Source organism: Malaya genurostris, chromosome 1 (assembly GCF_030247185.1).
Source record: "Malaya genurostris strain Urasoe2022 chromosome 1, Malgen_1.1, whole genome shotgun sequence".
In the NCBI taxonomy this organism is placed as follows: Eukaryota; Metazoa; Arthropoda; class Insecta; order Diptera; family Culicidae; genus Malaya; species Malaya genurostris.
In genome coordinates this window covers 65,422,964-65,448,681 of record NC_080570.1, presented here as the reverse complement: position 1 = coordinate 65,448,681, position 25,718 = coordinate 65,422,964, and the positions used below count along the sequence as shown (strand labels likewise).

General features: G+C 37.8%; 2 protein-coding genes across 4 annotated transcripts in view; both read left to right on the top strand.

The window, feature by feature from the left end:
• The window catches only part of LOC131440325 (uncharacterized), a 233,637-nt gene that overhangs the window by 118,450 nt on the left and 89,469 nt on the right, over positions 1 to 25,718 (top strand). Inside the window, exon 1 of one of the 3 annotated variants that reach the window (XM_058611498.1) lies at positions 15,030 to 15,167. The exons of 1 other annotated variant lie outside the window; for it this stretch is intronic. In XM_058611498.1, the coding sequence (XP_058467481.1) occupies positions 15,157 to 15,167 (11 nt within the window). In that variant the 5' untranslated portion in view covers positions 15,030 to 15,156. Of the gene's footprint in view, positions 1 to 15,029; positions 15,168 to 23,725; positions 23,868 to 25,718 lie in introns of those variants that run through there. One more of the 3 variants, XM_058611497.1, reaches the window with a different exon arrangement.
• On the top strand, positions 14,228 to 14,971 carry LOC131440330 (uncharacterized). Its single transcript, XM_058611507.1, has one exon. The coding sequence runs from the start codon at positions 14,618 to 14,620 to the stop codon at positions 14,966 to 14,968; it is 351 nt and encodes a 116-aa protein (XP_058467490.1). The 5' UTR covers positions 14,228 to 14,617; the 3' UTR covers positions 14,969 to 14,971.

Here is a 25,718-nt window from a genome sequence, read left to right as displayed (position 1 = left end):
CGAGTTCATCTTATTTGAATTAGAAATTAATCTTACACACTTCAAAATTACCCAGGAATGCTCGCAAATTTCTCAGATGAAAACGACATAATAAATCATCTTCTGGGAACACTGTTCAATTAAGTTTGTTGTGTTTTTAAAAGTCCGTTATTTTTGCAATTTAAACTGTTTTCCGCATCATTATACAGTTCATATTTCAACTGGTGATTGACTATAAACTGTTTGAATCTGTGTGAGGTGTTATTCTTGGCCATCAATTGCATATTGGCTAGTGATTTACGTTTATTCGTGCTGCGCTTAGTGCTATTTGTACAGCTGCTGTCGCTTTGTGGTTTAAACAATAAGCTATCGTCTTGATCGAGTTCTTCGCATACTTAGTCATCTGCTTGGTGTATAGCCTAATCAAAGGCGCTTCCCTGGATGAACATGGAGAAAAATTGTGCTAAATGCAGTCAAGTCATTACCGGTATTGATTCAGTAGTTTGCCGTGGATACTGTGGATGCTCGTTTCACATGGCATGCTCGGGAGTCTCACGTGCTCTTTTGGGGTATTTTACATCGCATCAAAAAAATCTTTTCTGGATGTGCGATGCTTGCGCTAGTTTGTTCGAGAACTCGCATCTCCGCACTATTACGAAAGCTGCAGACGAGAAGTCGCCATTGGTATCACTCACGGAGGCAATAAACGGCTTACAGAGTGAGATAAAAGCATTATCTAGACCGACTCCACGGACACCCAATCCATTCAATCGGCCCTGGCCATCCTTGGACAATCGTCGTCCGGCTAAAAGACCTCGTGGACTTGATATCGAACAAAAAGCTTCCGAGTGCCAATCGGGTTTTAAACTTATAGGCGATAACGTCGTTCATGTTCCAGTGTGCGAACAATCGACTGATAAGTTTTGGCTTTATTTGTCCCGTATTCGACCTGATGTCACGAATAACGAGATTTCTGCCATGGTACGAGCCAATCTCGGACTAGCACAGGATCCGGTTGTTGTTAAATTGGTTGCCAGAGGTGCTGACGTTAGCACCATGACTTTTGTCTCGTTCAAAGTCGGTCTTGATCGAGGGTTGGAGTCCGTCGCTTTAAATCCCGCAACGTAACCACAAGGAATTTACTTTCGCGAGTTTGAGGACAAATCTACTCAAAAATTTCGAATTCCTCCTGTAGTGGACCCGTCTCCTACGCCTGCATCGCCGCAAGTGGATGCTGCTCGACAATAACTGGATGTAACACACTGGGACGCACCGTTGTTCGATTAATGGAAGCCTCCGACACCCCCGCCCCAGTCGTGCCGTCGCCGCCAGCGTTCATCAGCCGTCCCGGTCCTGTGGGCGGATGCGGTGAAGGGGGTTTCCAAACTTTTCTCCATGGCAAGTATTCATCATTTCCCAGTTATGTATGCGCTGATTCGTGATTTCAATTTTCCCGGTCTGAAATGGCTCCCCGTCTCCGACGGTTTCCTGTATGTAGATGCGTTGCATTCTTCCTTCCACACTGGTATCACGAACTTGCTTGACCGATACAGTCTCAACCTGTTACGTCAAGTGAATCACGTTCAAAATGAGAATGGCAGAATACTCGACCTCTGCTTCTCGAGCCAATCCGATTGTGCACCCAGAATTATCGCAGCACCCTTTCCTCTGGTGAAATCCGTTAGACACCACCCTCCGCTCCACATTGTACTCGAATCAGATGGATCGTCGCACGACCGATATAATTCTCGCATCGTCAGCTACAATTTCAAAAAAGCCGACTACAATAGTATCATTGTTTTTCTTTCTAACTTGACCTGGAGTGAAATTTTTGACAACGACGATGTTAATCTTGCGACTCAAACCTTTTCTAACGTTATGACGTATGCAATCGATCAATACGTTCCTAAGCGAATTATCCAGCCCTCCAAACAGGCTCCAGCGCAAACCGCAGAGCTAATACGTTTGAAAAGTTCAAAAAGGACCGCATTGAAGAAATACTCGAAGAATGGCGGCTTAGTGTTTCGACAGAATTACATGCAAATAAATAAAGCATACAAAAAGACAGCCAAGCGTTGCTACTCGAACTATTTGCGCAATGTGCAAAGGCGGCTAAAGTCCGATCCAAAATCATTTTGGAAACATGTAAACGAGCTAAGAAAGGAATCGGACCTACCCTCGACCATGTTTTACGAACAACAAACTGGTTCCTGCACGCAAGAGATAAGCGATATGTTTAGGAAAAAAATTTCCAACCTTTTTTTCTAGAGAGTCCTTAAGCCCGTACCAAATCTCTCAGGCGGCTCTTAATGTTCCCATATCGAGCCAGTCTTTGAATTCAATCAATATCGACATCGACGCTATACTAACGGCAATCGTAAAACTTAAACCTTCACACTCGCCTGGACCCGACGGTATTCCGGCAGTTGTCTTGAAAAGATGTTCAAGTGCAATAGTAACTCCCTTATGCCAACTGTTTCAACTATCATCTTCCTACATGTTTCCAGTTTACAAAAAAGGAGACAAAAAGAACATTGACAATTATTGTGGAATTACTGCCCTAAGAGCCATACCTAAATTGTTCGAATTAGTAGTTCTTAAGCCAATTTTCGACCACTGTAAACAATACATCGCGGAAACTCAACACGGATTCATGCCGAAACGCTCCACTGCTACTAATCTCTTATCTTTTACGACGTACATAATGGATGCTATGTCTAATGGCTTCCAAACGGATGCTATTTACACGGATCTCTCCGCAGCTTTTGATAAAATCAATCACACTATCACGATCGCCAAACTGGATAGGCTGGGTTTCGGATCCAGTATTCTTCGATGGATGCCATCGTATCTCTGCAATCGACGGCTGGCGGTTAAAATCAATGACAGTCTATCGCAGGAGTTCTTTGCTTTTTTCCGGAATACCTCAAGGAAGCCATCTCGATCCACTGATTTTCCTCCTTTATTTCAACGATGTAAATTACTCACTGGAAGGCCCACGACTATCTTTTGCTGATGATTTAAAGTTATACCAAATAATCAAGAGTGCAGAGAATGCTTCATACCTTCAGCGTCAACTGACCATTTTTTCAAGGTGGTGCGAGATCAACCGAATGACTTTAAACATTAGCAAATGCTCTATTATCACATTCACTCGTAAGAAAGACCCTTTGATTATTGCCTCCATGATGCAACGATTGAAAGAGTCACTTGTGTCAAGGATCTTGGAGTTTATCTAGACGAACAAATGAATTACAAGCAGCATATTGGTTACATAGTTTTCTAAGCGCTTCACAGATATATACTGTTTGAAGTCGCTCTACTGCTCACTTGTTCGCTCAACACTCGAATACTGCTCAGTGATATGGAACCCTCACTATGTTAACGGTGCTCTCAGAATTGAGTCAATCCAACGACGTTTCGTTCGTTTCGCTCTTCGAAATTTGCCCTGGACCAACCCTCATCAGCTGCCGAGCTACGAAAGCCGGGGAATGCTTATCGGACTCGATACTTTACAAGTGCGTCGTGACCTGTTCCGTGCAATGCTGATTGCCGATGTCTTGACGAACAATATCGATTGCCCAGCACTTCTTAGTCAAATCAACATCAATGTTCGTTCCAGAGCTCTCCGCAACAACAACCTCCTTAGATTGCCTCTACGTCGTACTAACTACGGAATCAACGGTGCCGTCATTGGATTGCAACGAACTTTCAACGGTGTTTCGACGGGATTCGATTTTCATTTTTCCCGCAGCCGAATAAGAGAAAATTTTTTAAATATTCTTAGAAACAATCATTAGGACTTAAATTTGTCTGTTGATTAAATGAATAAATAAATAAATAAAATAAAGCATTTCATCTAAACTTGCATGACACAAAATCATAGAAAAACCATGTAAAGCTTCAAATCGTTTTATAGCACTTTGTGTCTTATTGTCTAGCAGCTACCTTCCTCTGACTAGACCTGTGCGCCATCGCCGATAATTTCGACACGCCGCCAATTTAGGAAAAAGATGATCAGCGCGCCGGTTATCACATTTTAATCATACCGCCGATTATATTAGATCGGCCAAAAAAAAATAATTTTATCAATGTGGAATTTTTTTTACAGTTTTCATAAAAATTCATTGAAAATTAATCACGAAAGCATTTTCCGCCTACTTATACTGAAAACTAGTACTATCGACGTCAACCGAAGCCAATGCCATTTGATTCAGTCTATTTTTTGGCGTTATTCAAAAGGTTTTGAGCTATTGGCACATTATCGCAAAACTGAATTACCGGTAGCGACACCTGCAAATGAAACATGGAAAAGGAGGGTTCTTCCGAAAATTTTCATATCGGCAGTAGTGATTTGCAACATTTTTTTCGTTTATTCAATGGTACAAATAGATATCAGTAATAATAGTAAACTCGGAGTAGAAGAAAATCGATTATGATTACTACTACTTTTTTTGGGTAAACTACAATTAAACATGAGAAATGTTCAGAAGTGTGTAAAATTGGGTATGGTTAGGTTAGGTGTCCTGTGTGATTCAATATTAAAATAATTAATTAATTAAAATTAAAATTGATTACGTCGAATCGCGCCGCCTCCGCCGCCGATATTTTCAGGAAATGGCGTCACGCCGATTCGCCGCCGCCGCTGGTCAAAATGACTCTTTGGCCGCCGATGTTGACAATTTTGATCGGCGCATAGGTCCACCTTTATAGATTCGCGTGTTTCCCTACAGCTTCGCGTTGGAATAAGTTGACTAATTAGAGCGATGCTTCCCAGCTAGATAGATCGGTTACTCCTTCAAAACCATTGTCTCCGTTAGGGAAATCCAGTGAGCCAGCAAAGCGTCTTAGATTTTTAGCTGACAAAATAGGACACTGCTCGCAATTCATCAAAATTTCAATCATATATAATTTAAAAAATACGTGGCTTGATACATTCATATCGAAACTCAGCAATATTTCCAATCAAGAGGTGAAATAATAATAATAATTGATACACAGTTGAATGAGCTGTAAGTGTTCAAACCAAACCCCAATTTCCTTTTATTTGAAGTCAAAAACTCGATTTCAGATGCGCTATACGTTTTATTAACGTTTCCCAACGCACACATTCATCGTCACGTGTAGAATCGCTGTTTGCTCGTTTATGGGAGCTTTCGCATCGTGAAAGCTTTTAGTTGAATTCGCACCGAACACAAGTATGGGCACCATAAATAGTTCGATATGGTTCATATTAATAATGTATCTACAGTTAAAATCGAAGATATATCGAAGGTACCAACATATCCCACAATCAATATCAAAATCCGTTAATTGCGTGTTTGCCACTTTGTTATCCCGAAAACATGTGTTTTGAAAATGATGTCACACCTCCAGTCACGAATATATTAAGATCATTAGTAAAATACGAATAGGTACCTACCTTGTAAATCATTCCATTTATTAAGTCAATAAACCTAGTTCACGACATAAGCCCCTTCTACTTCACTTAAAAAAAATTTCCACGCTTTGTAACTAAAATTTGATCTAAACGTTTTTGTATTTTAATTATTTTAACTTCGTTTTTAGTTGTTTATTGTGAAACAAGAGTTTCGTGAAAAAGCTTAGAATAATTTTCAGATTTACCGCATTTGGCACATAAAAACATCGTTGGTTTCGTGCCATCCCATCAACGGTTTCGCGTAATGGTATGATGCCAGATCCCGCCAACACAGAGTGTGACCATTGTGGGACCGAAAAACAGGGCAACAGGCATTCTTCTAACGATTTGTGTTTTAGCCTTTGTTGAGATGTAGAGCCGTTTTAAAAATGATTACTATCTAACGGGGAAGCAGATTGGAAAATTGAAATGGGAAGGCAGTTATGAAATGGAAATTTCGTAAATGTTCCCGCAGAGACGGGAGTTGTCAAACAAGTTCTCATTAACGAATATTTGATTTGATCCAGCCTGCACATCAGTCACAATGCAACGGAAAAAAATACGTTTGTGTCTGGTTACAATTTGTTGAAGTTTTTCCGTTCAACATTTTTTGACAAAGATTTGTATCCAATGATCTAAACTGAATTGTAGAATTCAAGCTTGCTTAAAACCAATAAACTATGTGCTACTCCATATTTATGGTGAAATTTATCATTGTACTTAGTAAAAACGTGCGCGCCATCGATATTTTGGGTTCGAACACATCGACAAAAAATAATATTCATACTTTTATTCCCGTCGTATGCAATTTCGAGCTGAAAAGTTGAAATGTTTTCAGATAGAATGTTTTTGGTAATTAATACACTGAACGACCGAAATTAGCTCTGTGCCTAATTCGTATTACTGTTTTTGATTTAGTTGATTTCAACAACAAAATTTCCAAAATAACTATAAAATTAGTTAAAATTGAGAATTTACTTTGCTGAAAAAAACTCTTATTTTTAGAGAATGTGTTTAGTTGGCGAACATTCAGGACACAAACCAGCAATATTTCAATTCAACACGAAATTCTCATTGACAACTAATTTTGTTATTAAAATCAGAAAATTTGTTTCTATTTATCTATCACCGTCATTACTGAAGGACAGCACAAAGAAAACAAAAATGAAATTGGTTTTATTAACAAGTTTATTAGCCAAAAACTCATGAGAAGTGTCAAAGCAAAACAAACCATTAAAAAGCTAAAAGGGACAGTCTTGTTGAAACTGCTCGCAAATTGTTTTGATGTTTTTCGCATGTGTTACGATATATCCATATATAAATTTCTAAACCGATATGTAAAAATGACGTAAACTGTTAGTGGAAAGTGTATTTATTCAGAATTTGTGCGCATTTGAAGCGATTGTGGGTAATAATGTTTTTAAGCGGAACAGTGAAGTGAGTTTCGAATGTTGCACTCTAATTGTACACGTCAAATGATGTTTTTTGTATCTTCTCATTCCGGGCTACGCTGTCCGGTGTACTACTTGTATTCGGTTTTTGTTTTCTGAGTGCTCAAAGTTTTCAGTGAGAGAGTCGATTTCGCGAAGTCGAATGAAGAAAACAGCGATTTAGAAGAAAAATGTTCAAAAAGAAGTTTATGTTTCGCTTATTGCTTTTTCTTCAATACAACATCGTATTTATACCTGCCAATATAGAAAAGATAACCGCGACTGAAACTTTTTTCGGTAGTAGTGTGCCATCTAGTGGCTAGTAGTCATTACGGTTTTAACGTGACAGAGCGCCATATAGCTGCAAATTGCAGAAACCAATTCAATCATTTAGGTTGGTTGAAAACAACGTTTTATTTTTCCAATTCAACTAAAAAATTAGTTGAATGGATATGAAGTGTGCCTTAGCTAAGAAATGACAGCACGTTTAATTGGTGAATTCAACTAAAAAAATAGCCATTTCAACAAATATTTTATTATTATTAAGGGAATTAGAATTAAAAAATCTAAATTAGCAAAAGTAAGATTTTTTTAGTTGTCTCAAAAAATAACTAACTAAAATCAGAAATTCAACTAATTTTTTCGCCAAAATGCTGATTTCGGTCTTTCCATGTATTAGTTTTTATATATCTAAATTAAAACAGATGACCAAGTGCCATAAAATGAATGATTTTTTGCAATCTTATGAATATTTAATTCACTGGCACTGGTAGCCATTTGCATAAGTTTCCCAATCATATACTGCCGTGACAAAGAGTACAGATATTCTCTTTTGTAGAGAAATTATACTTCTCAAAACAAAATAAAGTTTGATTCGCACAAATACCAGAAAATTGCTCGTGGAATTCCAATAGCGCTTCGCATAAGCGCAGATTCAACTATAAAAATTTCTTCTGAAATTGAGTAATGTTTCTTTACTTATTGATACTTTTAGGCCGGAAAAATGTATGAAAACTTTCAACTGACTTTTTCTTCTTCTTTGAATCACAGCGAATTCGGTAACCGATATGAGATCATTACTTAACTTGTACAGTGTAGCAATGTGTTACTTTTTTACTGTCACATTTCATTGCGGTGACTAGTTGGCAATCAAAGCAGCCATGCGACCATATTGTAAGAATAAGGTTACCAAAAAGTCACGTTGAAACTTATTGTAACATACTATGATGAAATGTGAATCCGTAACATTATTTTGACTTCGTTGTCACTATCATGATCCGGCGTGTTTCGTTGTGCCTTCCATGCGATCATTATGTAGCATATGTTTTATTTTCTTTTTCTATGAATTAGTTACAGGTGTTACTTGGGAAACTACCCTGCACATGAAAACACACGCAGAGAAAGTCCAATTGACTTTCGAAACTTCTCTAAAACATCTAGACGGAACTTGTCTACGAAAAGCTGTATTTGAGATCTGCTTGATGTCTGCTTTAATGTACGTCTAGTCGTCTATTTCGACGTTCCTATCACGAGATTTAGTCGCCGTATTTGGTTTTTCGGTTCGGTTAGACGCCTTCTTTACCTTGAAGATATGAAGGTCGATCTGCTTCTTTATCTGATAGACGAACCAGGCGGAAGTACAGCTTTTTTGACTTTACAACTTTCTTTGCTATGCTTAAAAATGTCACGACACGAAAATGTAACAGGCTGCCATCTACGCGAAGGCAGTGGAACTATATACGGCATTCAACTGGTGCTTGCGCAAAAAAAACAACAACTAGTTCTTCTGTGAGCATATCTGTTGTTGGACATTCGCAGTTTGAGTTTCTCGTCAAACAAAAATGATGGTATCATCCAGCTTCTGGTCGTTTGTATTGGTGGAATAGAAAATGAAAAGTGGAAGACGATGGTGAACATTATACAAAAACAGCCGTTCTAACAGCTCTAAATTTTATCTAAAGAACTATTAAGGTTCAGGGGACTGGATGTGAGTAGAGATTTCATTCGTGTGATGTCCAGACTCATGTCCAATCACTACACGTTAGATGCACATCTCCTTCGAATTGGGCTCTCCGAGACTAATCATTGTGCTTGTGGCGAAGGTTATCGAGATATTGATCATGTCGTTTGGACATGCGTGGAGTATCGTGATGTCAGATCTCAACTAATAAATTCTTTGCGTACCCAAGGTAGACTATCCAATATCCCAGTTCGAGACATTCTTGCTTGTCGTGACCTTTCATACATGAAACTTATTTATCATTTCATAAAGAAAACTGGAGTTTCAATTTAATAAAGGCCCCTTTCAAGACTTAGTTCTGATCCCAGCAGCGACCATGAGTTCAACCAATAGCTAAATTAGAATAAAAATAATGTAATGATACAAACAAACTCGAAACAGTTTATGAAATTATTAACAAAATGTCTGAAAATAACAGCTTATTTTATAATTTATAGAAGTTAATCGTTTGGTTCAAATAATATTTCCGAGTAGATTTCATAATTAATGACGAGTTACCTAAGATGATATTTAAGTAATAAGAGAATATGTTTTAATAAATGCAAAACGTTGTGACTATGTTAGAATTAAATTAGGATAAGGATATTATGTAAAAGTGATGCTACGGCGAAGAAAAACTTATGTAAACTGCCTTAAGAAATAAACGTATTTATGAAAAAAAAAAAAACTATTAAGGTTACATTTTTTGCAAATCAAAGCAAAAAATCATCAGTTTGGTGCAAATCTAAAACAATTTAATTAGCTTCGTGCACTTTTCGCCGTGCGAAATTCGTTCGAGAAAAATGTTCCGAACCGTGTTTAATATCGTAGAGACACACAATTTTGAAAATTTCTTTCAATGAAGTATGCAAATCCGAAATGAAATAATCGACATCAAAATTCTGTAATTTTTCTTTTTTGTGGCCGTTAGGACAGCCCATTTGTGAGAAAGCTACAAACGAAATCACGTAAAAAAACGCTCTTAACCAAAATTAGTTCAGTTTGGAATTTATCGGCACTGCGTACTGATGAGTTGCGGTTCTTTCGCAAAGCCAGTTTCGCTTCAAACAAGAGCGATTGCGTTATCCAGCTTCTGGCTCTAAATGTTATCTAAAGAACTATTAATATCACTTTTCTTACCAATCGAAGGTGAAAATTAGCAGTTTAGTGCAAATCTAAAATAACGTGACAGGTTGTGAACTTTTCGCTATGCGAAATTCGCACCAAACGAATGCACGTAAAGCCTGCATACGGCATATCAATATCGTAGAAAATACCACCTTCTGAAAGCCTGAAATGAATCCCGCGATTACATCATTCAGCTGCTGGTCGTTTGCGTGCGAGTAACAGAAAGTATACATTTAATCGGCCCGAAAAATGAAAAATGATAATCCGAAATGAAGTAGTCAACCTTAAAATTCTATACGGTAGTATTTTTGTAGCCGTTAGAACCACTCTTTTGAACTTTTGATCTATTATATTCATTATTCGCTCCGTTCGCAGTGCGGCTTTCGCTTCAAACAATTCATCAAAGTATGAACACAACGAAGAGAACACATATACAAATCGATGATAGTGATATTACGCAATTACGGTCAAATCATTTAGTTCCAATCCATTTTCAGTGTCTCTCTTGGATTTCCTCTTATACAAAAATTTCATTTTATAAAATCAATTTTCGATCATTATAAGTGACGTCACTAATCCATACGACGTCCAACTTCATGGGAGCCACGACTCGGTGCGGAACTTTGGCGCTATGGCAGATTTACTTTGTGCGCCGTTCGCCGAACGAGAGGCAACTAATTTGCTCGGAATTTTGTTCGTGGAAATAATTGTCAACTGTGTTGAAAGTTGGAGAAATTGTAACTTTCGGTTCTTTTTAGAATCGAAAGCATTTCACAAAGATCTAATGAGATTTTACTTCAAATGGATAATTTATTAGTAGAACAATATACCACAATAAATGTGCATTTTTAAAGGGATCTTCCCCTTGTTGACAGCAGTCCTACGTCAATCTCGCGGTTATGTCTCTAACATTACCTACTACAAGTCTTTTTTCCGTTGCCAGCTTGCCGCTGAATCTTTTTGAACGATTCTACTAAACGAGACACGGCCGAGTTGTCGATTTTAAACACAAATTTAAAACTATTTTGCTTTCAATTGTCACTGGCGATGGAAAATTGGATTTATTTTAAGTATCGTAAACGGAAAAATTCATGGGTTATTCTGGGACTACCATCAAGGTCGACCAACCAGATCGATTCGGAAGAAGGGGTGTTTGGTGGGATCAGAAAGATGTGGTGTATAAATCCTGGTAAAACTATTAATACTAATCGCTACAGGCAAAAAAATGTCAATTGGGACCATGAATTGATCGAAAAATGACCAGAATGGGTCAGAAGAGACGGCAAAGTAATTTTGTTATACGACATTGAACCTGCGCACAAAGCAAAACTGATTCATATACAAGCATTTGACTGTGGGATCTGCTACCCCACCCGCGTATTCACCAGATTTGGCCCCTGTTCAACTACTCTTAGTTTTCATCGATGTGCTACGCATTGGCTGTGCAGCTCTTCGAATCCAACGAAAGAATCAAAAATTGGATGTCTGATTGGTTTACTTCAAAAGACGAACAATTCAATTGGCGTGGTATCCAAACATTTCCATAAAGGTGGGCAAGATTTGTAGTATGGATGGTCACAATTAGTGTTTCATAGTAACAAAAACAAAACATTCACTTCATACCGCTATACAATATTCTACACTTTTTCCTTTCCTAATTCTTTAGAATAGAAGTACAAGAGTTATATACCATTCGACTCAGTCAGTCGGCATCAGAAAATGACAGTAAAACTGGAAAACTTTTAAGACGAATATGTTTTCTTAAATAAAGAAAGGGGTTGATTCTCCATATTTAACATAAAAGAAAACTAAAATATTCATTTGAGCTCAAGCAATTTATAAAATTTATAATTTATAAACTTATTCATCACAAAACTAGATACTACTATGTGCAAAAAATAGAACGACATTAATCATAATTTCAAAATTCTTTATTTATTCTTCCAAATCTATTTCGTCCCCCTCAAAGTAATCCCACCCGGCCCCAATACACTTGCCAACCTTTTTTTCCAATCCTCGAAACAATTGTTAAAGTTAATTTCCGGAATAGCCTTCAATGCGCGAAGCGATTCACGTTTGATGTGTTCAATTGGCTCAAAACGATTTCTCCGGAGCGGTCGTTTGAGTTTGCTGAATAGACAGAAGCAGAGCTTAAAATTGTCACGCATTCTCAATGAAAGAAACCATTCCAACAACCGCATTGTCAATATTTCTCTGTCTAATTCGTAAATGGCCGACACCAGAACAAACGAAGAGAGACGAATCATTTTCATTCTTTCATCGATGTATTGAAAATCATTGACGCTTGGCTATAAAGATAGACTAAAATATGACAAATCGAAGTTATTACATATCAGAACCTCTTTGGGAACCAAAACTACTACAATTTCGAGCACCAACAGGTAAAAGTAATTGTGAAACCTTTTTTTGTCATTTTCGTTTCTCACAGTTTCGGTTGAATATCGACACTGCATGCTATGGGATTTTCACTGAAAACTGCAAATGACTGAAAGGGTAAATGAAAGAAAAAACACAATTTTGAAACTACTCTCCCGCTTATGTCATTGACTGGACATGGATTTGGTTCTCAGAGTTTGCAAGCGAAGCTGAGAGTGACAGTAATTTCTTGTAATTTTCGTCTGTTTTGAGTCAATGAAAATGACAGTTATTAGCTCTGGACAGAGGTCACACGGAGCTGAGTCAGGCGAATACGGTGGTTGCGGAACGATATTGGTTGAATTTTTGGCGAAAAAATCACAAAGAATCAATGCAGTGAGCGATGGTGCATTATCGTGGTGCCAAATCCAAGAGTTGTCTTGTCGGCCCATAATTCCGGCCTCTTTTTATGAATAGCTTCGCGCAAATGACGCATAACACTCAAATAGTATTCCTGACAGTTTGGTTGGTCGGGAAGAATTCGGAGTGCACCAATTCGATAATCAAAGAAAACTGTCAACATTACCTTAATTTTTTACTTGTTTTGCGTGGGTTTTTTCGACCTTCTTTGAAGAACTCGTACCAACCAACAACACTTGCTCGCGAAGGCCTTTTGCAACATTCTGAACGTATCATCACCAAAAATTTTATTCCGCACACAAATTGAATGAAACTTCCTGTTGAATAATTCCATTCATTGTAAAAATCGCCGACGTATACTAAACACTAATGAATATTTTGACGTGACACTTGGCACGGATGCCACTGACAGTCATACCAACCTAGAAAAAAAAATATTTCGACGAATAAGATTTAAGCGCGAAATATAATTTAAAAGTCTTACTACAATTTGTTAGACAAAACGGAATCAGAACAGTTTTATTAATATTCTGACGTCTTCGAAAAACGTCAAATTTACTTAATCGAAAAAGGATGAAGATCCATATTTTTTTATTGATATCTCAATTGTACAATACATGATCGTTAACGTTCAGCAACATATGCGAGTATCAATAAGCTGAAGAATAAACAAATCATAACAGGCACAAATACTAACATACCTCAAACAATAAAAATAGTATATGACAGACTGTATGTCATAGTGCATTCGCGCGATACGAAATAACTTCAACCATGCTCCACTTCCGGTGAAACCCTCAACGAGTGAACACGTCGTATCGTGTTAGTGCGGTGAAAATTCGAGTATTTCGCGAGAAAGAAAGGATTTTCATCCGTACTTCGGTGACTCCACGTTGTCACATAGCGAGGGTTTCACTTGTAGTCCAGTGAAAAGAAAGTCCATTGGACTATAAACGAAAGCTAACTGGCAATATAGCTAAATCGCTGTGCCATCAATCGGCGTCATCTCAAGTGAGGTGACGCCACCAGAAGTGAAGAAGAAGAACCATGCTCCGAAAGCACTGAACGAAAGCTTTCTCAACCAACCGACTGGGCATCCAACATCCAAAGCATCCATCATATGAAATCTCCCGCGCAAAAATGAAGAAAGTAGAAAAGAGAAACACCGCAGGAAAGCTTTCGCCAGCCAAAGTAGCACCAAAGTTCAACGACCCACAGTCGCGTAAACTTGGTCAAACCCACACCACCACGAGGCGACATTCGGCATTTCCTTGCACACGTACATGGATGATCTGAGCTTTCGAAGATCAAACAGGTGATTCCAAGAGCAACCGCAAAGACGAAATAAATATAAGTAGATATGAGATACGACGCACACCTGTGCGTTAACTGCAAACCTCTCTGAGATTGCTTCTCCAACATCAGCAGACGGTGGCCTGGTGAAGATTCTAATCCGGAATGGCGCGGGGTGGAGGACCGGGCTGGTGGTACTAGTTTTTTTTTGTTTTTGTTTTTAGTGGTCTGTGGAGGTTTTCGGTGCTTGGCGCTCCTCGCTGTCGGCGGAGATAACATTCCAGCGAGAGACCCCCGTCAGATGAAGAGGAAAGAGTCGATCGCAATTGACGACCACCAAGGTGCTGATCTGCGATTTACAGAGAGCGTTTGTGTGGTAGTGGACCGTAGCAGTATTTTTGGGCTCACACGAATGACTTCAATGCGCACTTGCATCTGGAAGACGAAACTCGAAAAAACGATCGCAATATTCTTCTATAGCGTCCGAATACGCGGCGGTGTTGTGTTGCATAAGATTCCGCTCGGTGTCCGGTTGGTGTTTGTTTTACTGCAGTTCAAAAGTGTGTGACGAAAATGTCCTACCAGTGTAAGAACTGTGAACGCGAGAAGGATCAGAATAACAACTATGTGAATGCTACCTATGCGGCCAATGCGAACGGAACTCGTGGCAGTCGGGCCAATTCCGTGCGATCCGGAGCTGACCCGAGACTGCCAAGAAATACTAGTGGAGGGCGAAACAACAACGAAACCACTGCCGGTGGTGGTGGTGGCGGTGGTGCCTCGCAAGGGACAGTTTCCGGAAGTGGTGCCACAACCCAAGTGACGGCCAAAGTGATGTGGGGCAGCGTCGGTGCGATCAAAGAACTTCGCGAGAAAGAACAAGCCGAACGAAATCAGGTCACCAGGGCCGGGCGTCGGCAGTAGCTAGTGGTGCCTAGTGCGTGGTAATTTTACAAGCAAACGGAAGATTTTTTTTTGTTGTTGAACCGGAGCTTGCATATTTTCAATGTTATCAACTTTTATTCCAACTAGTTAGTAATTCATTATATATTATCATTAATTGACGGCAAGTTTTGTGACTATCGAAAACGGGGCCGGTTAGCAACGCGTCAATGACAACAAGGTGAGATTCCAGAATGTGTGAGTTGAGTTATGTTTGGTTTCAATCAGATGTGGATTTGGCTATTCAAGTGTATTTTTTATCAGATTTTCACTAGTGAGAGTAACGAAAATTCATGGTATACAATAAATTGTGATAAAAAGCATGTTAATAAATTAAACATTTAGTGTCTCGTCATTAAACAGTGGAAACCAGAATTGGTAGGAACACTTTCATTTGCATTTGACAAAGTAGTCTTAAGATATACTTTAATTCCCAAAAAATATTTTAAGATTCAGAGACAAAAGCGCAATCTTGACATTAAATTCCTTTTATAGACATTGACCGTTCTGTTTAACAGACTTCGCATCTGATTCTTAGCGGACAGAACCATTCATTGGCTAATGGTAAGATTTTACTGACACAAGGAATACTTTCCGGTTGAGGTCTCGAATATAGGACAACTGACTTGTCAAATCAGTGCCCTATGCAATGGTTCATATAAAAAATTATTTAAATTTAAATGATAATGTTTAGGTTGTATACCTCAATTCGTTTTCAGTTCCCAACAAGTTGAATATTCTTCGTAAGAATGCTTTTTGAAAGACTTTCGAAATTTCATTATGTAAAAAATCAATTTTCAGTTAAAATAACATGTTGACTTTCTCATTTAGAAACACAATCACTTTAGAAACCGACTTTCGTACCGAGGCCCGGAGGGCCGAATGTCGTAAACAAATGCCATAGTAAATGTCTGTGCATATATCTGTGTGTGAGTGTGTATGTGTGACAAATATTGTCACATAATTTTCTCGGATTTTCACAAACTCAGATACAAGTAAAAGGTCTTCTTATCTATATATATAAAAATGCAAAGATCATTCTTTGTAATCGCATTACGTGAGAACGGCTGGACGGATTGAGATGCTTTTTTTTTGTTTGATCAGTTTTTACCCCCACCGGGTTCGTACATCAAAAAAATTAGAAAAACTTACCGGAAAAATGGGAAAACCAATAAAGTTATTTTGTATGGACAATGGAATTTTCCACTGAAAAAGTCGCCAATGATTGCTAGATCATCGATAGGTGTTTGGCGCATAACGAGTTGCATAAGTGTTTGGCCGTCGAAGAAAGGAATACTAGATCGTTGAAAGAATCATTTGGCGCGCGACGAGTTGTTTTGTGTGAATTCATGTGGTTCGTCATTTCGAGCCACGTGCTTAATTGGGTATCAACATTATTGATTGCCAAATGATTCAATGATGGAACGCATATGGGTGTTCTAGCTATACCGTAAACATGATCAAAAGTTCTGATACTGTTTACCAGAAGATGCATTGTGTGCAATGTATTCAGTTAGTTGTTTATTGTTGGCCATCGTAGGCGTGAGTTGAACAAATCACCTTATAAATAGAACGATTTTTGTACGAATCAATGATAAGATGCTGCTGTTTAAATAATGAGATCAATCATAGAGGTTTGCTTTGAATTTAGCATGCTGAAGTTCGTTCGCGTCGGGTAAATTCTGGTGGATTGAAAACCATTAGTTGTGAGATTTTATGCATTGACTCGAACGATAAGCTGCATACTGGTACAATCACTCCTCATCTTCACTCCTCTATAACAGAAGAATTGCACATTATTTTCATATAAAACTTTCTGATATAGATTCTCAGTGCCGAACTCCACCATTCATTAATTGTAGGTGGGGTACTAAACAAAATTATGTGGTGTTGACTAATGAGATGACTATTGATAAAGCTATTAAACGAATGCAGTGTTCATGTAAAAGTTAATGGATACAATATTTAAAAGAATGGTAACTTGAACTTTTGAATGTCCAAGAATTACTCATTTTATCATTCGATTTTTTAACAATATCAAACTAACCATAGTACTCAAGGAGGAGTAAGGATTTGAAGATAAAGTGCGGAAAATTCGACGTAACAACGTTCATTTAAGTAAGAAGAAGATTTCTCGCATCTGAACTTTTACCGTCTACCAGAGGAGTCGAACTTAGCGATGCGAAACATCCGAGTCTCTGATATGTTAAATTTTTTTTTTGCCCACCACTTCCCCACACCAAAAAATTTACTAAATAGTTACTGACTGACCAGAAGTCATACATTAAAAGTAAAAATAAAGTTTTATCGCTAAATTGTTTCTTCCTGTGATTGTCACGCTACGAACATTCATCAAACACGATTAAATAATATCACCAGACTAGCGAAAAGTGACGAGCTACAAGTCGCGAGGGCAGCTTTTGTAAATTTGTTCTAATCAATTTAAAGTAGTCATCTCAGTTTTTTTTTTCTTCACTTTTTATTCCATATGTCGAAACCATAGTCTGAGAGAGATCAACAATCGCTATTCGATGCACTGACTCAAAAGATGATTCGCGGTGCATTCGCTTTATTTTTGCGTAACAAAAGCTTTTAACATATTCACAATATTTTTATGAATTCATCGCAGCCAAATAATCAGTAAAATAATGGAAAGATACATTAACAGCATAACGTTTCACAATTCTACTGTCCGAAAACATAAATAAAAAAAACGGGCGAGACGAAGTTCGACGGGTCAGCTAGTCCCATATAAATTGTCAGAACTTGTCAACCGGTTCCGGAATTACAAGGTGAGATGCACCAAAAATGTGAAAATAATATCACTCACTTTTCTCAAAAGAAACTGAATCGATTTTCCCAAAACTTAAATTCAACTGAAAGCTATTATAATCCCATACATGGTTCCCTAATTTCATTCATATCCTATTTGCAGTTCCGAAATTGCGGGGTAATGTGTGTTGAAAAATGGAAATAATGTCATTCACTTTTCTCGAAGATGGCTAAACCAGTTTTTACCATCTTAGATCAGGGCCAGTGAAAGAGGTGGGTACGGTGGGTAGTATTACTTGAATTGCCCACCTGAAGTTTCAAGCGAAAAACAATGGTAATATCAGTATTATTTATACCAAATATAAATTCCGAGTCAAATTTCGGACGAGTTAACCGAGTGTACACACCAAGAGCCATCTCAGATCTAAATGTAGATCCTGTGGTCGTGACAATCCAAGCACTTTACAGTGCTACAGATCATCAAAGAAGTAATTGAATTTTCTCAATTTCCTACCAAAACATCAGATTCATGAAAATGGGAGGTGACAAAGTTTGCGCCGTCACTAACACAACACATTCAATTATGACGGCCAACTCTCACGTAATGCGAAAATGAAAGTATTAATGTAGAACACATCTTTATACTAGTATGAATGTCGTTTGGAAATATACCATGCGAAACAGAATTGTCACGTATACAGATTACTCTGTATTTTTTTCTCCTGAACAAATAATTTCTTTACATATACATATTTCATATTTCTATGCGAATTATAAAAACAAGTACTCCCCATTTTTCATGACCGTTGGGACCTCCAATTTGTGAAAAAAGTTACAAACGAAATCACGTAAAAAGAAAACTCTCAACAAACATTGATTCAGTTTGGAATCAATCGGAACTTTGAGTAGCTGAGTTGCGGGACGTTCGCTTAGCCAGTTTCGCATCAAACAAGAGCGATTGCGTCAACCTGCTACTGGTCGTGAACAACCTTGGGGAACATTAGGCAAAATTAACCCTTCTAATGGCTCCAAATGTTATCTAAAAACTATTAGAATTACTTATGTGTTAAAAATGCGAATCGGAAGTGAATATAATCAGTTTAGTGTAGGTCTACAGTCTAATAGATTCTAATAAGAAAAATTTCGTTTTTCTATTTTTTGTATTGAAAAATTGATTCGCTGTTGCTGGTAATTTTATATTCTCGTATGATGAGCAAGTATATGAAGTTGGATATGGAGTCTGCTCCTTCACAAGCAACTACGCTTTGAGGCACACATATTGATCACTTATTTGCTAAAAATACCAATTTAGAAAACAGTAGATATGTTTAATACTTTTCATAACATATGCCAATTGTATCATTGAATTAATGTTTTCTTCATTGGGAGATTATAATCAGTTGTGAACGCTATACCTACGCCAACCACGGACAACAGCTTGGAAATAGATGGCGGAAGTCAGCGGCATCCATCGGAATTCGAATTCAACTCGTCACTCTCCAACACGAACGCCTTCATAAAAGGTTTCTTTTCAGTTTTTTATTGTAAAAAACTCTAAATTTTACCTCGTAATATTTAATTGTGTGTCAGAATGTTTGATGTAACTTATCCGTACTTTAGTGTAGGTTTCAAATTCTAGTAGTGAAGAAAGGGGAATGCACAATTCGCACAATCGATCAACTAACTGATACTTGGAACCGTGCCAGTTTTATTCGTATTCACGACATCCAGTTATGTCTCTGACATTATCCACCAGCCTGTGCAAAATTTCATCCAAATCGGTTTAAAGCAAAGTTGATATTCCTTGCTTACTTTCAGCTTCAGATGATGAGAAGAATGATCGATCTGAATTGCTACCCGTACGAGCAGGTGTTCCGCAGGGTTCCAGCGTAGCTCCAATCTTGTATAATATTTTCACTTCTGATCTTCCAAATCTACCCGTTGGTTGACAGAAATCGCTATTCTGTGACGACACAAGTCTGTTAGCCACAGGTAGAAATCTAAGAGTGATCTGCAGTCGCCTACAAAGAAGTTTAAATATTTCCAGTAATTATCTGTCAAAATGGAAAATTAAACCAAATGCAGCAAAAACGCAATTAATTATCTTACCTTATAAGCCAAGAGCTTCTTTTCTTAAACCAAACTATAATCACATTCTCAATTTGAATGGCTTGGAATTGACATGGTCTGATCAAGCTAAATACTTAGGTTTAACGTATGACAAAAAACTCATTTTCAAGGATCACATTGAAGGAATCCAGGCAAAGTGTAATAAATATATTAAATGTTTATATCCTCTTATAAACAGAAATTCTAGGCTCTGTCTAAAAAACAAATTGTTAATTTATAAACAAATTTTCAGACCAGCCATGCTTTATGCAGTACCAATTTGGTCAAGTTGTTGTTCCACCAGGAAGAAAACGTTTCAAAGGATTCAGAATAAAATTCTGAAAATGATTTTCAGAATTTCACACATAATATTATAAGCAAATTCCGACAAAAATCGATGCAATCTTCAATTGAATCGATTCGCTCCCTGTATTAGTTAGTAAGTTAGTATATAAGTTCCTTTTCCCCATTACACAATACAAGTAGGTTTAGAATTTTCCCTACACAAAAATCTCAGAATTGCGGAAGCAAATGATATCCTCATGGTAACAACCAATTCATATATATATAATAGGGCTGAAAAGTCACCACTTGTGGCAGAACACCCAATTTAAATCTTAATAATTTAATTTTAACTCATATTCCAATAAATAGTTATTTTTTAAAAACAGTCGAAATGTGAAAAAAGTGTTGTTTTCTTTTTATAAACTCGAACTTTTTGATCGACTTGTTTGGTATCTGATATTGCAGTGAATAAAGAATCAAATATCAATTAATAATAACAGGATGCATGTGACGAAGATTCTATAATACTATCAGTGATAGAATTTTGGTAGGACCTCTCCTATTACAAAATTGGTTTTTGGATTCGTGTCTGCTAATACTGTGTGAGGTGCTGATCCCATTATTATTAATTTTGATGGGCCTCCGACCGCAAACCCAAACAATTCAAGACAGAGTATTTAAAAACAAGTTACAAAACATCAATTTATCCCGATATATATCTAACACACGGGCTGAAAAGTCCTGGGCCTAACAAAGTGAACACGATTTTTTTTAATTAACACTTTTGTCGAACGATTTCTCTTTTGCCTTGGAAATAGGCCTTAGTTTCAGCGATAACCTTATCATTCGTGAGAAATTCCCTACCGGCGTGCATTTTTTCAGGTCTGCGAACAGCCAGTAGTCGCTGGGAGCCAAATCTGGCGTATAAGGTGGATGTGGGAGCAATTCATTGTATTTATTGACTTGTGACACGGTGCGTTGTCTTGATGAAACAAACTTTTTTTCTTTGCCATATGCGGTCGTTTCTTTGCAATTTCAGCCTTCAAACACTCCAATAACGCACGCAATTAACTGTTAATGGATTTTCCTTTCTCAAGATAGTCGCTAAATATTACATCACGCACATCCCAAAATACCGAGGCCACAACCTTTTCAGCCGATTGTTGTGCTTTCGGGCACTTTGGACGAGGTTCACTAGTTGCTGCCCACTCAAATGATTCCGGAGTGAAGTGATGAATCCATGTTTCATCCATTGTCACATATCGACGAAAAAATCCGTCTTGCTTCGTTTAAACATGGCCAAACACTGCTCAGAATCATCAACACGTTCTCGTTTTTGGTCAACAGTGATCAAACGCGGTACCCACTTTGAACAGAGCTTTCTCATAGTCAAATGGTCATGCAATACAAAGCCAACACGTTCTTTTGATATCTTTACGATGTCAGCTATCTCACGCAACTTCACTTTTCGATCATTCAAAACGATTTTGTGGATTTTTTTTATGTTTTCTGGTGTTACCGCCTCATTTGAACGTCCACTGCTTTCTGCATCATGGGTGTCTCTATGACCACGTTTGAAGTCAGCAAATCAACATTATATTGTTGTTCTCATGAGATCATACCTATTACTAATGATATTAAGATCTTACAAACCAGTTGTCATATGTTCGAGCACCGACCTGGAAGGATTTTTAGTGTCAGTAGTATCGTAACAACCCTAAATTTGTTCTAAAAGATTTTTCCGTATAGAAAAAATAACGAGTTTAAGTCCCGTCTCTATGGTAATACTTTCACAAATTTTTATTTCTGCTCTTTCATTCATCAGTCTTCTTCCAGTCTGTGCTCGCGTTGGGTGCTCATAAAGAAGCTAAAACTACACTGAGGTCTCTTTTTTTGTGGGGGATACGCAACGCATAAAAAAACCGCGTAACTTCGGAAATTCGCGTAAAAAACGCGTAACTTCGGAAAACCGCGTAAAAAAAACTTCCAAACTAAAGAAAAATTTTGTTGATGCCAAATATCTTAGAAATGCATGAAACGTCCAGATCTGCTGCAGTTCCAAAAAAACCGCGTAACTTCGTAAATCTGCGTAAAAAACCGCGTAACTTCGTAAATCTGCGTAAAAAAACCGCGTAACTTCGGAAATCCGCGTAAAAAAATCGCGTAACTTCGGAAAAGCGTATTTTAAGCGGATTAAAAAACGCGCAAAAAGAGATCCCAGTATACGATTTGTTTTAGTCTAGTTAAGACGTAAAACCGCGTTGTGTTAGTTTTTAAATTTGATCAGTATCTAACGAGGAAAACAGATTGATGACATTCGAATAAAATTATGAAATAAGCTACTGGACGGGAACTCGAACTCGTAACTAGCTCTTATCCGGGAAAATCGTTTTGTCATTTAAACCGCATGTGAAACACACGAAACACAGCCTGATTGAACAGCAGTACCGAGCATGCTCAGCTGTGTCCGGGCACCCGGGTTACCGCTCCGCCAGTAATCACTACACGCCGCATCGCAAGTCTACTCGCTGCGGTGACGATCTCGAACACAATATATTGAATGACAAACTGAACCTTCATTGACTTTCAACGATTTGTTTTAGTCTTGTTAAAATGTAGAGCCGCCTTGTGCTAGTTTGTAAATTTGATCAGTATCTAAGGAGATCTGTTTTCCTCGTTAGATAGTGATCAAATTAAACAGCTAAAACTTCTTAAAGATGACTCACACCTTAACAAGAGAAAAAAATCATTATTTTTTTTTTTTTTTGGTTAAATGAACGCTTATATTCAGATTCTAACATTAAAATTTCTTTTGTGAATCTAATAAAATATTTTTTTATAACTGAACAACTACTGAAAATGAGTATGAATTCGACTCCCCTAACAGAACCAAACCCAAAAGAAGACAGCCGTGAACACAAGAAATGTAGGAAAAATGAATCAACAAGCGTGATATTTTCACCTTTCTTTTGCCATTTCTTTGGCTGGCGGTCTCAACGCACGGGTGCGTGTTACTGCGAAGCCGCAGAAAAGCCACTCATAATTTGTTTGACCACGGAAGCGGCGTTGTTAGTTTGCAGATTGGAGTCATTTCACCCCCCTATTAAGTCGCTCTCGCTACACGGCTACAGCCGGCCGGTGGACATCGGTGTTTGTTGTTTTTTTTTTGCGTGTTATAACGACGAACCCCGAACCAGACGACACAAGGGTGAGAGAGGCGAAGGAGGAAAATCCAGAGCAATGATCGTCTTGTAATGATGATGGCGCTCGGTGGCAGCAATGATGACGATAATGATGGGTATGACGCGCGTTACCTGGCTGAATTGGCGTGAATCAGGCTTCTTCGGCTGAAAAGGTCCAAGATTGGCTGAGATACATTCTCATTAAAGCCTAAGAGGCACATTAAAAACAGGAACTGAGACCTGAGCGCTGAAGAAAAGAAAATATCGAGACATTGAGGTATCTGCCATTGGAAACGGGATGCTGTGGGTCAGTTATTCCGCGACCAAAGTCAAGTTCAAACGCACCATGTAACACGGGGCGATCGGTTGTGATGTGCATAAATTAACTGTTACATGGTAACAAACTTAGAGAAGTGAAACTGGTGCTTTCTTAATGCATATTACTGAAAATTTTTGTTCTTGTGAAAGTTTGATAGTTGAAGTTGATAAGAAGAATAAAAAACGGTGATCGATCGAGAAATGGCGTACATTCGGTAATCTTAGCATTCTTTATATGTGATAACCTATTTTGCGTAGCGAATCGTGAATTATGAGCTAAGTGTCGGGATCAGTAAGGTCAAATATTTTCTAATAAAAATAGAAATCCTGCGCGTGATTAATGATCTGAAAGCATACTTGAATAGTGACAGATGGGAGAAATTTTTCTATAACTCGCAAATATTCACGATTCATCATTTGCTTTAGCCGACAAACAGCACATGCCACTGGCAAATTGTGGGGCTCTTCTTCAGATATACTAAAACTGCAACTGTGACTCGAATTCCAATACGTCAATTAATTTTGGTGAAAGTTCGTAATAACCTGAGGTCGGTCTTCATCGATTCACGTGTTTTTTGTTGTTGTTCTGCTTACCGCAATCTACCGCATCGATCTTTGTTAGTTTTGCACTGAAAAAGTAGTTATCGTGCTCATACTGTGAATTTTTATTAATTCATTTATTTAGAAGTACTCTAGTGTTTTATTTGAATCTTCCAAAGAAATTTTTAACAGCAATCACAGCGAAAAAGAGAGCTAAGTTCGACTGGAATCAAAAATGTATACATTCATGATTCCTGTTTTAGCAATACTGCTGATACACCGAGTTTTTGGCTATATAGAACAAAATTTTTTTGTTAAATTTTTCACCTTGCAAATGCTTGCACCTGGGTCCAATTGCATCAACAGCCAACTTATGTTATATACAGTGCTTGAGCTAAAAAACGAATTGAAGGATCCCATGGATTGAATTTGGCCGACAATGCCTTTAGAGAATTTATTATACAGAGACAGAACTCAAACAAGTATTCGAACATACGCGTCCTGCAACTCTTCCTTCCAAGTCTGTCAATATTCCAAAGAAGATCACAGCAAAGTGTTGATACGTGGGTTGCTCGATTAGTTTTTTTCAATAACTATTTATTGGAATATGAGTTCAAATTTTTAATAATTTGTTCAGCAACAAGTGGTGACTATTCAGCCCCATTATATACATGATTTGGTTATTACCACGAAGACATCATTTGCTTCCGCAAATTTTTCTGTGATTTTTGTAGGGAAAATTCTAAACCTACTTGTATTGTGTAATGGGGAAAAGGAACTTACATACTAACTTACTAACTAATACAGAGAGCGAATCGATTCAATTGAAGATTGCATCGATTTTTGTCGGAATTTGCTTATAATATTATGTGACATTACATCCAATGGTTCTATATTAGTGAGTCTGTGTAGCTCATTTGTACTAAACCAGGGCGGACGCTTCAAAATCATTTTCAGAATTTTATTCTGAATCCTTTGAAGCGTTTTCTTCCTGGTGGAACAACAGCTTGACCAAATTAGTACCGCATAAAGCATGGCTGGTCTGAAAATTTGTTTATAAATTACCAATTTGTTTTTTAGACAGAGCTTAGAATTTCTGTTTATAAGAGGATATAAACATTTAATATATTTATTACACTTTGCCTGGATTCCTTCAATGTGATCCTTGAAAGTGAGTTTTTGGTCATACGTTAAACTCACGTATTTTGCTTGATCAGACCATGTCAATTCCAAGCCATTCAATTTGAGAATGTGATTATTGTTTGGTTTAAGAAAAGAGGCTCTTGGCTTATGAGGAAAGATAATTAATTGCGTTTTTGCTGCATTTGGTTTAATTTTCCATTTTGACAGATAATCACTGAAAATATTTAAACTTCTTTGTAGGCGACTGCACATCACTCTTAGATTTCTACCTGTGGCTAACAGACTTGTGTCGTCACAGAATAGCAATTTCTGACAACCAGCGGGTAAATTTGGAAGATCAGAAGTGAAAATATTATACAAGATTGGAGCTACGCTCGAACCCT